General features: G+C 42.8%; 1 protein-coding gene across 7 annotated transcripts; it reads left to right on the plus strand.

Moving 5' to 3' along the window:
* Positions 1-163: 163 nt before the first annotated feature.
* lrch4 (leucine-rich repeats and calponin homology (CH) domain containing 4) lies at positions 164-15,906 on the plus strand. Of its 7 annotated transcripts, none has more exons than XM_077498997.1 (18): positions 168-607; positions 7,169-7,313; positions 7,625-7,754; positions 7,831-7,936; positions 8,017-8,263; positions 8,331-8,427; positions 9,333-9,441; positions 9,601-9,701; positions 9,770-9,825; positions 10,847-11,023; positions 11,122-11,193; positions 11,264-11,318; positions 11,395-11,464; positions 11,968-12,078; positions 12,154-12,245; positions 12,317-12,454; positions 13,175-13,252; positions 13,520-15,226. In XM_077498997.1, the coding sequence occupies exons 1-18, from the start codon at positions 436-438 to the stop codon at positions 13,703-13,705; spliced, it is 2,142 nt and encodes a 713-aa protein (XP_077355123.1). In that variant the 5' UTR covers positions 168-435; the 3' UTR covers positions 13,706-15,226. The 7 variants fall into 7 exon arrangements, with proteins under 7 accessions (XP_077355125.1, XP_077355122.1, XP_077355123.1 ...); XM_077498998.1 differs by having other exon boundaries at positions 11,977-12,078; XM_077498999.1 differs by lacking the exon at positions 13,520-15,226 and adding an exon at positions 15,420-15,906 and having other exon boundaries at positions 164-607; positions 11,968-12,245.
* The last annotated feature ends 1,463 nt before the right edge of the window (positions 15,907-17,369 follow it).

The following is a 17,369-nucleotide window of genomic DNA, read 5'->3' on the forward strand; positions in this document are numbered from 1 at the left end:
CAACCACTTAAAGCGCAAAAACTTTTCCGTTTAAAAATCCCATCCGGTACAATACTTTTTCTTTAGATATTTGACGTGGGACGGAATGACCACTGCTGGATGTTATTGTTTTTTTGAGTTTCCGAGTTGAGAGCTTTATTGTGTAGAAAAGGCAAGCTTCCGGTGTTATTGTTGCGACACATGCGTGCTGGACGCCACTTCCTGGAAGATTGACAGCTTCAGCCCACTCGCCAGTCGTAGCGTTGACGCGAGGTTATGTTGTGTGACGGCCACAACGAGCGTCGAACACTTTTTTATTCGATTTTCGCTACCATGTTGACCGGTTCGTAATTGTTTTTTTTTTGTTTTTTATACGAAAAGAGTCGGCGTGGGGCCGGGAGAGTGAGGCGGGCGCTGGAAACAAAGTAAAGCGAGCACCCCCGACGCGAGGGTTTGATGGAGGCTGTGGATGGAGCCCAGCTGCCGGCCACAGTCGCGGCCAGTCGAAGTGTGGAGAAAGCCCTGGAGGACGCGGCCGCCAGCGGGGCTCTTAACTTGGCCAACCGAAAACTGAAAGAGTTCCCCCGCAGCGCCAAGAACTACGACCTATCCGACATTACACACGCAGGTAAGTTCAAGTTTGAAGTTAGCGTTTCGCCTTTTGTTTTGTTGCCTCCCGCTTTGAGGTTCCACCCTTAATCTATTTTACGCTTCACAACTATTGTTTATTTTTAAATCTCTTCTATCTTGAATCTATGCTTTATACTTCAATAAAATGATGTAACATAGCCAATGTACATACTAGTGTGCTGTTTAAAATCAATAGTTATGACAAAATAACATACTTTTTTTTTTTTTTGACAAAGCTATTGAATTTTGTTTTTGAATGCTTTGCTTTTATTAACACATTTCAACATAGCTTTACATTTAAGAATACGTCTTATATACATACCGGATACAAAAATCGTTGTACAATTTAAAAGCTATTGAATTATTTTATCTCATTTGGCAAGCATTATAGCATTTATTAACTCCTTCTACTCCAGTATTGCAAATATCGTAGAAGCAGGGGCGGAGCAAAAGAGCCAATGGGGTACATGGCACGGAAGAGGTGGGACTGTTTGTGCACATCAGCTTCGTTTCCGGTTCCGTTTACGACGTGTGGGCTGCGTCAAAATACTGTACTTGCGCTTCCGACTTTGTGCCCCTCGGTTGCGCGTTTGCAACCCGGACCGGAACCAAACTGATGTGCAAAAATCCCGTCCCGCCTCTTCCGTGGCATATACCCTATAGTGCCCTTCAGTGAGTCGTTGTCACCCTGGCAACCCCAATGGAGAAGCTCGTACTGCTTCACCAGGTTCTCTGCACGCCACTTTTTTAGGTCCCAGAGTTAGAAAGAAAGAAATTTGACAAAATACCAACATAAAACACAGAAAATGAGAGTATTAACGCATATCTTTACTTTCACTGCAACGTAACCATGTGAACTGATGGTGACTGGATGTTGCAAAGTTCACTGCCGCCAGCAAGTGGCAACTGAAGATTATAGAAATCTGTATATACAGATATAATATATACTAGGTGTGAATTTTTTTTTTCCAGACCAAAATTGTTTTTTTTCCAGTAAGGAGAGAATTTTCTTGGCTTTCCGTCGCTTCCGTCTCTGTCAGGGCGGTCACACTTCCTTGTGCTTCAGCTTTTGAGTCCTCTTCAAATAGACAGGCTACGTGAATGTGAGTGGGAACAGAGCAAAGCATTCTTCATTGCAAGCAGAAGCAGTTCTTCATTGCAGCAAATGTACGATAACTTATTTACAATTATTCCTCCAGCACCCCACACTCAGGATAATCTTTCACAGATATCAGACTTTGATCTCAAGGTGAGGAAAATGCTCACATTTGGCCCGATCGTAAGTATCCAGGTATCACGGTTCAGTTTTCATCGCCGGCCTCACGGTTGGATTCAAGACAGACTACATTGTCGTCACCGTGTGCAAAAAGAGGATTACGCCGTCCAGGTTGACTGAAATCAATCTTCAGCTCTGCCTTGACCTAAAGCAACACGCACTGTCCTTAGCTCATTATGACCATCTGCTCATAACAAGCCAGGTGTCCATCCAGTAGGGACGAGGTGGCAAAACACATTTTTCAAGGTCTCCTTGTTTTGGATAGTTTGCCGGTGAATTTGCTCTTTGTGCTTAGATCGTGTTGAGACGGTGCCGAGAAAGCCCAGAAGTGTTTGCGATTCAAAATAAGCCCCCTCCTTCCCGTCTTCCTCTCTCCCTCCCGGCAACTTCCCCGCTCCACGAAGGTCAAAGGTTCGTACGCGCGCACACAAAGAAGACGCTGCTGGCGAGAGGCAAACAAAGCTCGGGCCTCGCAAGTGTGTGTTTTTGTTTGGCACGCTTGCCGTTTGATGAGCGTGCGTGCCGGCCATCCTCAGGCTGGACAAACCATCAAGGGTCTACTGTAGACACGATGATATCGAATACCTTTGCTCCCGGACTAACTTTGATAGTGATGCTCATGTTTGGAATTCATTGCAGACAAGGTGCAGCATTTTCTCACGATGCCACAATCATCTTCGTAATAATACTCTCATACAGTATTCTGTTATTAAAAAATAATAATAATAATACACAGATGAAGTTTCTTCATTGAACAAAAATACTGCTTCAAAATGTACTCTGGTACTTGTCGTCTGTATTTAAGTACAAGTACAAAGAGCTATGTAAGAAATAGACTGGTGAACGTGAATTGGTAAAAGTATATCATATTTTATAGCAGGAGTCAGCAAGCTTTCCTTTCCGCTTGCTTTATTTCCTCCAGGCGGCGGATGTGGGCTCACCGTTCACTTCTGCTTTGTCTTGTCTGGCTGCTATAAACATGCGACGACGTATTTCCGTCCTGACTTATGTTAGCATGCGTCTGGTAACGTCTCGAGATTGGGCTCACTGTCAACTGATGAAAAAACACAAGTCAGTTTTTAGTTTGTGGTCGACCCCGGAAGCGCCACGACCAGTCTTGGTTGATGAGTCAGATTGTGAGTTGCGCTTTGCAAGTATTTTAAAGCTCGACGGCAGCTGGTTGAAAGCGGTGGGTGGGGGGGGGGTTAGTGAGCCCTCACGCCCTCCCCAGTCCCGTGGGAGGTAACCAGAGTAAAGGCAGTCCGCCTACAAGTACTCACTTGACTAGCGCAAGGCCGGATTCAAGGCGCTACTTTTTGGTGTTTCATTGAGTTTCCTGGCCACAACACAATGAAACTCGATGAGGGTGTGTAAATAACTGACTGGTTTGTGTGTGTGTGGCGCTACTGACTGGTGAATAATGAAAGGCCAGGCAGGCTCTGTGTGTCTTACGTAACCATGCTGATTCATGAACCTCCCCACTGAGGAACTCGATGATACGGTGTGTTCGGGGGCCTCCGAGGGTCGGCCGGAGATGAACCTGCCGTTCTGTGTTAACAGGCCACATGACATGCGGGGACGGACAGTGGAACGTCGGTGGCGGCGCAGACTTTCCTTTTCCGCGGTGGATCGCCGCTGTTTTTTTTTTCACAGCTCGGCTGTGCGCATACCGTTGCCACGGTGATCAGATCGTGTCGCTACTGCCGCCATCTGTTTACATGTCTCTCACTTATCAGTGCTTGTCGCAGAGTAGTCAGGATTTCGATTCAGCATCATTAGTCCAATCTAGCACCCCCAAAAACACACCAAAAAAATGTCAATTGTTTTTTTTTTTATAAGAAAAATAGCACTTGACAGTATTGTACTGCATAAAAACGCAATTAATTAGAATGCAAAGAAGGTAACATTTTTTTGCGTTGTAATTTAATGCCTTATTTTAATGGCCATTGTGCTGCTCCTTCTGTGGGGTGCACCTTGGCCTTCAGGGGGCAGTATCAGAAATACATACTTGGCTAATTCGATTTAAAAGCTCTGTGAAAATACGTTGCTAGTGAGGCATAATGTAAACACCCAACTTCAAGTAGGTTTGTGATGCAAAAAATGTGCATTTCACTTGCCCAGCATTTGCCCTGAGCTGCAAGTCGAGTCAGCGGGAGGGAAGGCTGTGCGAGGAGGAGGTGAAAATGGACGTGTGGGAGGAAGTCAAGTCAAAAGGGAGTTCTTCGCCAAGGACATCATCTGCTGTCGAGTTAAACATCACTCAGCGTTGTTCTCTTTCGCTTAAGCGCTCTTTGGTCATGATAAGCGCTTGTAGCGCAACGTGTAGAAACACTTGATACATCCGACCATTGTGAAAGTGCCTCAGGAAGCTTTTGGTTACAAAGTGTTCGCCGAATGTTTATTATTGCCTGGAATACTTTCTGAGTTCCGCGTGCATTTTGAGTCACTCTCCTGGCTGACAGACTTCATTTGAATGATGAAATCATTGACATGGATTGAAAAAGAACTTCTTCCCAACATGCAGCATGGCCTGACTTGGTGTCTCACGTGTGACGACGTGGTGCATCAGGGATGCGGTGCCAAATTGCCATGTGGCCCGAAATGCTTGTGATTCGCCTTTGGCCACACCTCAAGCAGTGATTTCATAGCAAGTGTTTTGTAGCACCAGCAAAAAGATAATTATAATGTTGCTTTATGGCATTGGAGACTGTTAAAAAAATAAAAAGGTCCACTACAGAGGACAAATTTGAATTGCTGGTAGTCAGGAGGAGATCACTTTTTAACGAGTTTTACCCCTTCAACATCTTTGAACCGCATTCTTGGACTCATTCAAACAAAACATACAGTAACTTTACAGAAAAGTGCATCTGCAATATCGTGTGGGCATGAATGAACAACACTGATGGAGCAGGAAAACAACTTTCATTCAGTCAGGGAAGGGAAATATCCTGCCCTGTATCGGACTCCGTTTCGTGCCGCTTGATAAGGAATGTTGTCCCACTTCTTGCGGGACTGTGCAACATTTTGATCCCTTGTCCAGTGACCCACATAGAAATAAAAGGAAACGCCAGCCAAACAAAGGCTGGCTGAATGGATGGATGTTGACACGGAGGAACGCTGCCGTATCAATCTGGGCACGGCCAAAATAATGATGTGTCGCTCTCTAGCAGTTGTGCGTGTGTCAGGATTGTGTTTCTCCGCGCCGTGACATGTTGGCAGCTTGCGTGCCTTGACGCCAGCCTGCTTGTGTCATGCTGAATCACGGCAGAGCTTGGTGTTTTTCGACGGCGGGAGGTGTCAACTCACTGTAGTTCAGGGGCCACGTACAGACCAGATGTCAAGTGGGCCGGACCAGTGAAATCATAGCATCATTAAGCAACAGGTGTTTTGTTTTGTTTTGTTTTGTTTTTTCACTTGACCTGTGAGCAATTCCGATACTTGAAACGGGTATATGGTGCTGTTCGCCAGTCTCTATAAGTCTCGGGCTGACGAAGCCAATACGCACTAAAAGTGTATCAATAACTGAGGAATTAGTACAAAAATACCACCGAAGAGAATGTTCGCTGTGCGCTGCCATCTTGGCTAGCATTAGCGCTATTTTACATAGCTGCAACTTATTTAGTGAACGAAGCATCACAACTGAATCTTGATGATGTGTGTATGTCAACATACACACATTTAAATGACACTTTATGAAGTCCAGAAAAAACTAATGTGTCCGTTTGATTTATCAAACGATAATTCGATATAGTAATTCCGAACACAACAAAAAAAGTATTTGTTCTCTCAGTTGAAGTTGACTAAAAACCTAAAGCTGAAATTTTGATGTTCAACTTCTTCTTTGGAAAACGGGGTGCTGCACTTGGCATCTTTGGCTGTCGGTTGGACAATGTCTAGTTGGATACGGATATCAGAAGGGCCCGTCGTTCCATCCCCCAGTGGAGGCACAGCGTCCCACCCCCACCTTTTGTTCACACGGCTCCCCCGCAGCTATGGGATGGCCAAGATCCACCGCGACTGTACACGGCCTCCATCCATTCTGTGTGCTTCGAGGAAAGGCGCAGACCTCGCTGCTGGGTGGAACTTCCTTGTGTCATCATTCCTTTTCCATGCGTTTTTTGTTGAAATGTCTTCCTCCAGCCATGCTGCTTCCAAAAACAAATCAATAAACAGCCACCGGGCAGGCTGCCATTGACTTCCGTGTCAATGAAAGCTTAGTGCTAATGGAGCTTTTTAGACTCACCAATGAGGGCTTATTGCAGTGCTTCTAAAATTGGGGTTTAAGTCTGGGTCAGCAAAATAATTTTGTCACTGTTAGCAGAAACCCTTTTTTTTTTGGTCCAAATTTGGTCAACTTCATATTTTCCCACAAATCAATAGTATTGCTCAGTCCCCATGTTGTTTTTAAGAATTATTTGACCAATCCAAAGTGTTGAAAACAGATGCACTAATAAAAATGATAAAAAAAACAAAATTGAAATAACATTTTCATTACTAAATAAAATAAAAATGACAATGATTTAAAAAAAAATATACGATATTAAATTCTAAATCTAAAACAATGCTTGCAAAAATGTCTTTCATTTTCGTCTCAATTAGTTGTGGGTTTTATTTTAAATGTAGTTATTTTGGTGTTACTGTTTGACCGCACAGAAGAAAGAAGAAGTTAGCATTCGTTTGGGAATTGTGATGGACTTTATTGCACCATTTTTATTGCGACTTTCCCCCTTCCTCTTCCAATCAGTAAATACTCCATACATTACAAAAATAAATACATCTAATAACAACTAACAAACTTATGCTAAAAACTAAATCAAACTGAATAAAAAAAAAAAAAAAAGTCAAAGCAAAATAAAAACGAACTACTGTATAATGAAATCTCTCAAATGATTACGTATAGGCCTTGTAATCACTGAATTAAATGTTGAAAGTGTACATGTTACAGTTGTATTGTTTTTGTTTTGTTGGTTTGTTTGTTTTAAATTGAGGACAGTACATTTGTTAAATGCCATTCAAGTTTATTTATTTAGAGTACATTTGCAACTAATGGTTTAAAACTGTTTATTTTCAAGCATTTATTTCGAGATGACATGATTTTTATTGAACTGATTGATGAGATTCCTGTTTTGTTTTTGGCTAATCTGCACAACTGTACTGTTCTGTACTGCACTGGACGATACTGTACTGTCGTGTGCCAAACTCAGTTGAATGAATTGGTCGCCAGTGAATAACAGGGCGGGAGTGGGAGACAAATAGAAACGATTGAACGTGTGCTTTTTCCAGATCTGTCCAAAAATCGACTATGTGAGCTGCCGGAGGAGCTCGGTCACTTTATTTCCTTGGAGACGCTGAGTCTTTACCACAATGGGATGCGTTTACTCTCCCCCTGCCTGGGGAACCTCCAGGCCCTTACCTACCTCAATCTCAGGTACACACACACAGTCACATGAATTACGAGAGCATCCGCATCGTTTTAGAATGCAACTTTTAAATGGCAAAGGCTGCAATTTGAAAAATAGAAGTTGAAAAAAAATTCTCAGTCAGTTTGTTAGCAAGATTGTGATCGTTATCGGAAAATAACTCCATATGTTAAAAAAAACAAACTAATGCTAAAGCTAATAATCACAATCACAATAATGAGGAAAAAAAACTATGCAATTAGATTAGATTTAAAAAACCTCAAGGTCTAAAGTACAGCAGACCCACATAAATATCAAATGTTGTCGTTTTCGTCCACAGCCGTAATCTGTTGTCCAGTTTATCGCCATCTGTTTTTGAGCTTCCGCTCCTACGAGTGCTCATCGTCAGCAACAACAAGCTGTCCTCGCTGCCTGCCTCCGTATTCGCCCTTGCACATCTCCGGCAGCTGGTAGCACAAATTCAACTTCTTTGAATTGAATTTCAAAACATGTTGGCCTCACTTTTTTTTGCTCATCCCTCGTCAGGATGTGAGCTGCAACGAGCTGCGGTGTTTGCCGCCGGAGCTCGGCCAGCTCGAGTGTCTGCGGGACTTGCGACTGAGGAGGAACCAGCTCGCCGCTTTGCCCGAAGGTACGCCGAGGAAATGCCCTTGGCCAAAAGTGAGCTTGCCGAAATCAGCGACAATGTGAACATTCTCCTCCCGTGCGCAGAAATCTCTGAGCTCCCGCTCGTCCGCCTGGACGCGTCCTGCAACCGCATCACCCAGTTGCCCCTGTGCTACCGCCACTTGCGGCACCTCCAGACCATCTCGCTGGACAACAACCCGCTGCAGATGCCCCCCGCGCAGATCTGCTCCAAGGGCAAATATCACATCTTCAAGTATCTCAACATGGAGGCCTGCAAGAGGAGCCAGGAGCAGCTGGAGAGACACCTGAGGCCGACCGGCTTCAACAGCTGGTCAGTGACTTGAGCCACTCGACTGCAAACGCCACATAACACGTCCTAACACGTCCTCGTCTTGCAGTTTGTCCGACCAGGAGCTATTCACCAGTCAGTTTGGAGGCCTGGACTCTGGTTTTAACAGTGTCGATAGCGGCAGTAAAAGGTGGTCTGGGAACGAGGTAAGTCCATGCTCGAACCGCCGTCTGCTACTTTGACTCATTCACTCGCAGCCATTTCCACTGAGGCAACCCACTTCCCTCCTGGCGGTTTTACTGGATTTTGCAAGAATTGCCCACAGAATATTGTGTTCTATTGCTGCAGCCTTTTGCAACATGGCCCTGGCTGATCTCTTATACTCTGCTGCCACCTGCTGGCCGTTTTTGTAATAACCATTGCTTCAAGCATTCTCTTCAGTTCAGAGGCTGCATCAAAGCCTTCTGTATGCTCTAGCACAGTGGTGTCCAAACTACGGCCCAGGGGCCATTTGCGACCCGCCCCGCAGCAAATACTAAAAACAATTTTTCAATGCTGTTTAAAAAATAAAAAAAAAGGGTGGATTAAACGTTACGAGCTATGCAAAGATACAAATTTGCAGCTAATAATTCTGTTTCAGAAATAAAAATGGTTTCATCCACTTGTTGCATAGTGTCAAGGTCCAATTTGTGAAAATATCACATGAAACTGATGGTTCTTAAGTGTGCTCAGTTTACTACTGATTGTTCTTGTGGGTCAGAATGTGAAGTTGTGAAGATTCAGCTGCTGCTCAGTGGAGAGATGTATATATTACAGTGACACACAAAGGTCACTATTTGCCTTGTGACTGTTAGCAGTTTTCAATAAGTAACTGTACATTATAATTGGTTCATTGATGTTTACCGGGTTTAATAAATAACTAAAATAAAAAAAATTCAAAGTGGCCCTTGCAGCTTTCTATTTTTCTGTATGTATGTATGTAAAGCATAAAAAAGAAAAAAGAAAATGTATAAATATTTGGTCTTTGGGTATTCAAAATAGAACGTATTTATACGTTTTTGGGAGCAAATGCGTTAATAACAAACCCATCACAATGCATATGTGTGTCTAGTCGGCAGATGACTTCTCAGAACGTTCCCTCCGCATTTCTGAGGTCAGCAGAGACCAGAGAAACCTGGAGGAGGAGGAGGAGGAAGAATCTCCTCTAGAAGCCAACAAAGGTGAGGCTGACAGCCATGTTGAATTCTTCTCAGACGGACGATTACTTTTCTCCCGAGAAACGCGAAGAAAGAGGAGTATATAAGAAGCTAGGCTAAGTGTTAGCTTGTTTTCTAATGTGGTGAGTGACTTGGGTGACCTCCATTGTGCCACTTTGGTAGTCAACGGCCAAGCGGAGCATGTCGACTTCATTGACAGCATCGTGACGGAGGAAGAGGAGGAGGAAACGAAGACGGATCCTCCCACGCCGCTCTCAGCGCTGGTATGAGGCAAAAGATGCTGATTGCGCAACATCCGGTTTCTGTTCTCGATTGTGTCACTGATTTCCAGGAGCTGAAAGAGAGAAGAAGCGCGTCGTCTCATCACAAGGACTCGACAACACGCCGGTATGTCCCGTCGTCATCGCTTACATGCTGACCAGTTGCTTAGCGCCTTTTCCCGCGGCCGCGACAAGGTCGCTTGACACCATATTTGAAGAGCTGGGGAAAGTCAATAGACGAGCGTTCCCATTCCTTACTTGTCCGTCAGACGTTGCCTCAGCTCTGCATGTTGTTCCACAGCTTTCACGCTCATCACAATTTGGAAGGGAAGTTTCAGTGCCATTAGAAATACATTCACGCCGCTTAACTTTGTCCACAGTGTGTGTCGCAAGCTCATTCCAAAATGGCCGAATCTATAAACAGCACCCCATAATGACAACATTTTTTTTAGTTTAAATAATAAATGTTGGCAAAGAACTTTGACGAGCTGCATCACGAGCGAAGCAAAATCCTACTTTGATTTCACTTATTTGGCCCCTGCTTCAATGATCAACTTTTCTCAACAAATTTATGGGAAAATAGTAATACATGGAAGAATGATGGTGCACACTCGTAGGGCTGCTCGATTATGAAGAAAATATTAATCACGATTATTTTGGTAATAATTGAAATACGATTAGGGCAATCATTAATTTTTTTGGTACAAAACAAGAAAATTCTTAAGACAAATCAAATTCTTTGAAACTATAATTATGCTTAATTAAGTTCCTCTCGGATGAAACAAAATGGATTCAATTATTTTAAAATGTAAAAAAGCTGCAAATGTGAATAAATTTTAACAAATCAAGCAACTCAAAATTAATATTATTAATCTTTTTGACGGTTATGCTGATTTTGTAATTGTGGAGTGTAATAATTGAAATTGTAGTTGAATTTTGATTAATTGCACAGCCCTATTTTATTTGACCTTTTAAATGCTCGTCTTTAATTTGGATGGTTTTGATCCAATGTCTTTTCTGTTTGATTCTCTTGAAATATCTTGTCATACACAGGTGATAAATAATCTTTAGGGCCTCAGCGATGAATCGGCCACCATTTGACTTTTGACACATGAATACTGTTTTTGTTTGATTATTGTCCGGCGCAGATCCAGCCTTCACGTGGAGGTCGCAACCCCGCCAGCGCTGACCTCGCCGTCACCCCAGTCCCCCTCCAGCCCCTCCACTGAAGAGCGCCGCCGGCCGGGAACGTTGCTCATCTGGCAGGAGCGCGAGCGACTGCAACAGCAGCAGCAGCAGCAGCAGCAGCAGGAGGAGAAGGCCAGGTAAACACCCAATTGAAGGGCGGACGATGAAAAAACTTGTATTGTAAAGTAAAGATGACATTTTTGATAAGCACCATGTCACGTCTCTATTTTTGCAGCTGGCTGAAGTCACTAAACAAAACAGGAAGTTTTGCGGCTTCTACAGCGCCGACAGGAAGTAGTAGCTCGGAGTGAGTTGAGACACATTTCAACGCCGCGGCTACTTCAAATGCTCATAAATGGTCCTCTGCCTCCCTCTAGTGGCCCATGCCCAGAAGGCAGTCCCTCCCACTGTGGCCTCCGACCGAGATGTGCGGTGAGTTGAAATACTCTTCAGTGGTTCGCACCACAAACTTGCAAACATGTTGACTGTTGTCGCTTCTTTGCTTCAGAGCACTGAACACGCCACCGCTCTGTCGTCTTCGACAACGCAGCATCTTCAACGCGCCAGGAGCCGAACAGGTATTTGCATAAACAAGAGTGCTGTGCCGTCATTGCCTTTTGTATTTTTGTGGTCCCTTCAACTATGTGGGAATAGAGATCACTTAAAAACATCATTTAATCATAAATAAAGATTTGTGCACGTACAAATTATTAACATAGTGTCATCTTTTGGGATCATAGTAAAGGTCTCGTCTCAAAAAGAAATAATTAACATTTTAAATACAAGTTTTCAAGTTATTGACAGGTGATTCTAGGTGACATATGACAAGTTGGATCAAATCATTCTGGTATGGGGGAGATGCTGCCTTTTTAAGACTGAATAGAAAAATCATTTTATCAGCTTATATATATTTTTTGTATCAATATTTCCATATATATTTCACGTGCCCCCATTTATGTGTAATACATCTGATCTTTCTTCCATAGTAAATATTGATTTATGGCTTGTGTTCAATCATAAACGCAATGAATTATTTTTCACAATTGTTCAGCTATATCATTAACAAGTGCTTACAAATGAGGTCTTCCAGAGGGGCCGTCCTCCCCGAAGTCGACCTCGCCGCCGGCGCCCAACCAGAAGCCCAACAGCTTCCTGTTCCGCACGCCGTCCCGCGGCAACGTGCGACCCGCAGGTGCCCAAAGGCAAAACCAAAACCAAGTCAACCGTGAGCCCAGCAAGGCCGACCCGCTTGTGCCGCCGTCCGCAGGTTTGCCCTCAAGCGAGATGAGCAGGAGCGAGTCCCGTGCGACCGTGCGCTCGCCTACACAAGAGAGAGCGGACGCCGCGCGGCTTCGCAAGGTCGCTCGGATGATTTGATGCCGTCTGGAAACGTGTCCGCTACATCTTTTTTATTTTTTATTTTTTTGCAGACGCTGGAAGCGCGACTGAAGATCCGCCTCGGCGAGGATCTCGTGGCGGCGCTGTCTGACGGCACCGTCCTCTGCCAGCTGGTGAACAGCGTTCGAGCGCGCTCGGTGTCCATCATCCACGTTCCGTCCCCAGCAGTGGTGCGTCTGCTTTTTGATGTGAAGTGGCCATCACCACGAAGATGGCAAATACAGCGGGCACAAATATGACAGTGATGTTGACATAATGTGTTTTCAAATTAGAGTTTGGATTGTGTTGCTTTTTTGTTAGTGTGTTTTCATTCGTTTTGAGAGCGGGTTTGTAGTCTTTATTAGATTTTGTATTAGTTTTACCAGGGACGGTTCCAGGATTTTTTTCTCTCCCAGGCCTAAAGGGGGTCTTGACCGATACATACAAAATTATTTTGAACTCCTTCACTCGCAGCCATTTTCACTGAAGCAACCTCCTTTGCTGTTTTACTGGACTTTGACTGATTTTGCAAGGCCCACAGAATATGTTGTGTTCCTTTAGAGTCTCTTCTTTCATCAGGAGGAAGAAAAAAAAGAAAAAAAAAAGTATATTTCTATCTCTTTCCGTTTTGCAGCAATGAGCATTTAGAATATAACTTTATCATTATTCACATTCCTGGTGAAAACATTGACAAAAAGAGCTTGTGGCAACATGGCCCTGGTTGATCTCTTATACTCTGCTGCCACCTGCAGGCTGTTTTTGTAATAACTAGCATTGCCATTACCATTCTCTTCAGTTCAGAGGCTGCACCAAAGCATAATTCCTGTTTTTCGATCAGCTTCCACTTGCATTTGCGCCTCTTTTCACAAATGTGCCCTTGATGCGCCGACGATGTCCTTTTTGTCTTTCAGCCCAAACTGAGCTCAGCCAAGTGTCGACTCAACGTGGAAAATTTCATTGCTGCTTGCCGCAAGCTGGGCGTCCCCGAGGTAGAGTAAAAATGTCAATAACTTGGATTCAAATGGCTTCTTTCTGGCAACAATCATGTCTAATGTGATGTGTATGGAAGCCACAAGATGGCGGAAAAGCATTCCTGTTCTGCCCCTCCAACTTGTCTTGCTTCCTCACTATATGGCGTGTTGGACGTGCGACTCGAGCAGCCCGGCATCGCACGAGTCGCACGTCCAAACTGAGCGTTTGTCCGCCCCCAAACTTTTAACCCCGTCAAACATGTGTTTGTATGTATTTTTGTCCAGACGGACATGTGTGTGTGCTCTGATGTGCTTCTGTCTAAGCCGCCCGGCGCGCTGCGCTGCGTGGAGGCCTTGCTGGCCCTGGAGGGCGGAGCCACGCAGTCCCCGCTGCTGGCCGCAGATTTCCTGCTCTTCTACTGCGCCGCCATGCTGCTGCTCTACATCCTCTACTGCTACCTGCTCGCCTAAGACCAAACACACTCGCAAGCATCAACACAAAGCACTGAAATGCCTTCGATTAGCCTCGTCACACGCAGAAAAACCACGACAGGTCCTCCATTTTCCTCCCCACAATGTCCGTCTTATTTATAGCATATTATACAGGGTGACTTTTGTTTGTTTTTTTTCGTTTATTTCTATGTTTTGCACAGCTTGGGTCTGAGAAAAAAAAAGACCAAAAAAAAAGGAAGTGAGCATCCTAAAGGGGCTGAAGATGAACTGTGAACGTCGACCACATGATCCGTTTCAACATGTGCAAATGAGACCCGAGTGCCTCCGAACTGACATTTTTATTTGTGTCCAAACTAGAACGGTACAAACTACACACGATATATCTATAAATAATATATTAGGGGTGTGCATCTAAAAAAAAATGATTTGATATGATAACATTTGGTTTGATTCAGTAATAATTTGATGCTACAAGAGGGGATGATGCAATGAGATTCCAGTCATGTGACATATGAATGAACTTGTATGTTGCTCTAAATGTGGCCATCAAAGATTTTTTCTTCAATAAGACGATTTGATACATGCTTTGATATAAAAGGGGAACGATTAGAATCTTATTTTGTTACGCCCCTTATATATGTATGTGTATATATATTCAACGTGTCGACCGGCTGACTTTGTATAAATGTAAACAGGTTATTAAATTATATATTTTTTTTTAATTTATTTTCAAGTTTTTGTTTTAATTACTGAAAGCTTCAACAGGGAAGTTAAATGTGATCAATATTCTATTATTCAGGCTTAAAATAACTGAAAATTGATCCCCCCCAGCATTAGTAATAGTAAACGATTGATTTCACCCTGAGGCTTTCCCATGTCGACCTGACTCACTACACATTTGAAATGCATATGAAACGTTTCTACGTTGATCCCAAGGTCAAATGGATGACAAAGATGTGGGGGGGGATCATATTTGGTCTCGATTATCAATACTGTATGTGTGCCGCTTGCTGTCTACGATTGTCTGCTCAGACCGATTTCCAGTCTTGACAATCGAGCTTTTTGCCAACTTGGTTCCCAAGTGGGCAAGAAGCCGATTATCAATATGCGTATCTGATTGATCTGCCTTATTGCACATATACAGTCAATGTCAACTAACTTGCTGCATTGAAACGTGTTTTTGTTTTGATACCAAGGTCAAACGAGTGACAACTTTATTTCTCCTTTGTTTTTGCTTTCTACATTTTGTCCCGTTTGCTCAGCTGGCTCCTGCTGCTCTTTTCTACTGTTCGTCTTTTCTATTGGCCACATTTTATGTACACTAAGAATTCAAAATGTCTATTTTATAAGTCGAACCGGCTCATCTCGCTGGTTTCCGAATACGTCCACAGAGCAGAAATTTGCAATGATCTTTTTTTTTTTTTTTTTTAAATATATTTATACATTATTGAGACTCCTTTTTCAAATGGATATAAATTTGTTACATTTGTTCTGCCCCTCCTGTTGTAAAGAATTTATTAAAAGTGGAATTTGATGCTGTTTTGGGTGGTGTTTACTGTAAAACAAAAAACATTGGACCACACATGCAATATATCCCAATACAATATTATGGAAGCTGGACCTGCCAAGTGTAAGTATTATGGAGCGAGCAGTCGGAAGCTTACCATTCAAATTCAACATGAATTGTGTATGTTTTTACAATCAAATCATTGTCTTTCCTCTTCCGGCCCAGGATGCCTTGTGCTCACCCCAGCTCATCTTGGAGGACGACAGCCTGAGCCGGTTGGCCCGCACCGTCCGAGTTCTGGAGGGACTGGCTGGCTTGACGTGACTTGGGGGGGGAAAAGTCATTTCACTTGCCATCAATTGACTCATTGTGGAGCACTGCAGTGTACAAATGTTTTGGAAGCCATGATGATGTGTCCACACGATGAAATTTCAAGTCATTTTTCTTGTCCCTCATCAGTTAGCTTAGCAGCTAACAGCTACCATGTAGTTTTGAGCAATATTTGATTTTCAACGGAGTAATTCTAAAATTAATATTGAAATATGTTACAATAACAGATTTTTAAAAAGCAGTATTTTTCAAATTTTGTGTGGCAGGGTTTTGCCAAAAAAAAAAAAAAAGTCAAATAAAATGAGCTGGATGTCTGCTTTCGTTTAAAGTTCAAAACAAAACAAAACAAAAATGTCCAATACTGGAGTGACCCCCCCACCCAAAAAAAAAATAAATAAAAAATGGTTGTGGTGTTTTGGTCACCAGTTTGTATATTCAGCAAATCAAGTTACACACTTTAAGGCTATAAAGGACAAATGATAGACCAAGAAAAACATGCATGGATTGTCGTGTGCGGTTGGGCAGGTTAATAGTTCTTTTTATGTGGTCGTTTTAAAAGGTTTGCGCTTGGAGGGTTTTCAATCAGGTTAATGATCCCTCTGGTCAGCCTCCCCTTGCCCTTGAGTGAGACTAAAAAAAAATACATTTAAGGACACACACGAGTCGAGAAAATTGCTTCAATATGCAAAGAGATCAATGGAATGAATTAATGAGACCTCGGCCAACTATATTTACCCTTTGGAGTAAATCAAGTCATCTGTGAACTCAATCCAAAAACATTCCCGAATAATCTATAACTTACATGAATTGACTTTTACAACAGCACAAGACGTCTCACCTGTTTCGCTTCTTTTAGAGACAATTCCGAGCTCACGTGCAAAATGGCGGTCACTCGGTGAAAGGAAGCTCTTCACTTATTGAAACGCATTGAACTGTGGATCATTGTAATATGAGTTATGACGATGATTTTATTTCAAAAAGTGACGATATGTTGTTTGCCTCCTTTAACAATCTGCCCGCCTTCTTTCTATGTGCGAGTCGCAGCCTCGACGGAGTTTGTTTTAAAAAGGAACCGTTGCATTGCAGAAATAACATAAATGCCCGGATGTTCGGAGTTGTCCATAAACGTATGCCATACATACATGATGACATTTTCGCAGCAGAGACACAAAATAACGTGAAAAGGCCGCAGAGAAATCTATGTACTGTATTCAAATTAGGCAGATTTAGCGAGTGGCAACGTAAGATGGCCGCCGGTGAGAACTTCTCCGATAGCTAGAGAACGGCCTTTTTATTGAGCCATTAAAAATGAGCAGATAATCCCTTGCCTGTAGTTACCTGAACGTTTCAAAATTGTTTTACAGCAAATATGAGTCAGTTGCCCCAAGTACCTTGAACGCTCGCCTTCGGTACCAAACTGGTGTTGCTGGCAATCGCTCCAATTCACAATGAATAACATAACAATTTACGGTGAAAACATTAGAATTCATATGGCGATACTTCTTGATAATATAAGTCGTAAGAAACTAAATTAAAACGGTAAATCTCATGACAAGTCCTGACAATTGTCAAGATTTTTTAAAAATCTATTATGCAATCTAAATTGAATTTATTGAAATAAAGTATTAAAGTAATTCTATGTCAATTTAATTTAATTTTACAAGCTTCAAATTTTCGAAACGTCAAGGACCAGCTAGCTAAATATTCAACAGGATTAAGTGTGTGTTTGTGTATGTGTGTGTATGAGTAAACGGCGGATTGAAAATGGAGCCCAATGCATGTATTATTCATCTTTCTCTTATTTTCATAGCTGGGTTTATGCAAATGAAAAAAACAAAACAAAAA

This window comes from Festucalex cinctus, chromosome 16, assembly GCF_051991245.1.
Source record: "Festucalex cinctus isolate MCC-2025b chromosome 16, RoL_Fcin_1.0, whole genome shotgun sequence".
Taxonomy (NCBI): domain Eukaryota; kingdom Metazoa; phylum Chordata; class Actinopteri; order Syngnathiformes; family Syngnathidae; genus Festucalex; species Festucalex cinctus.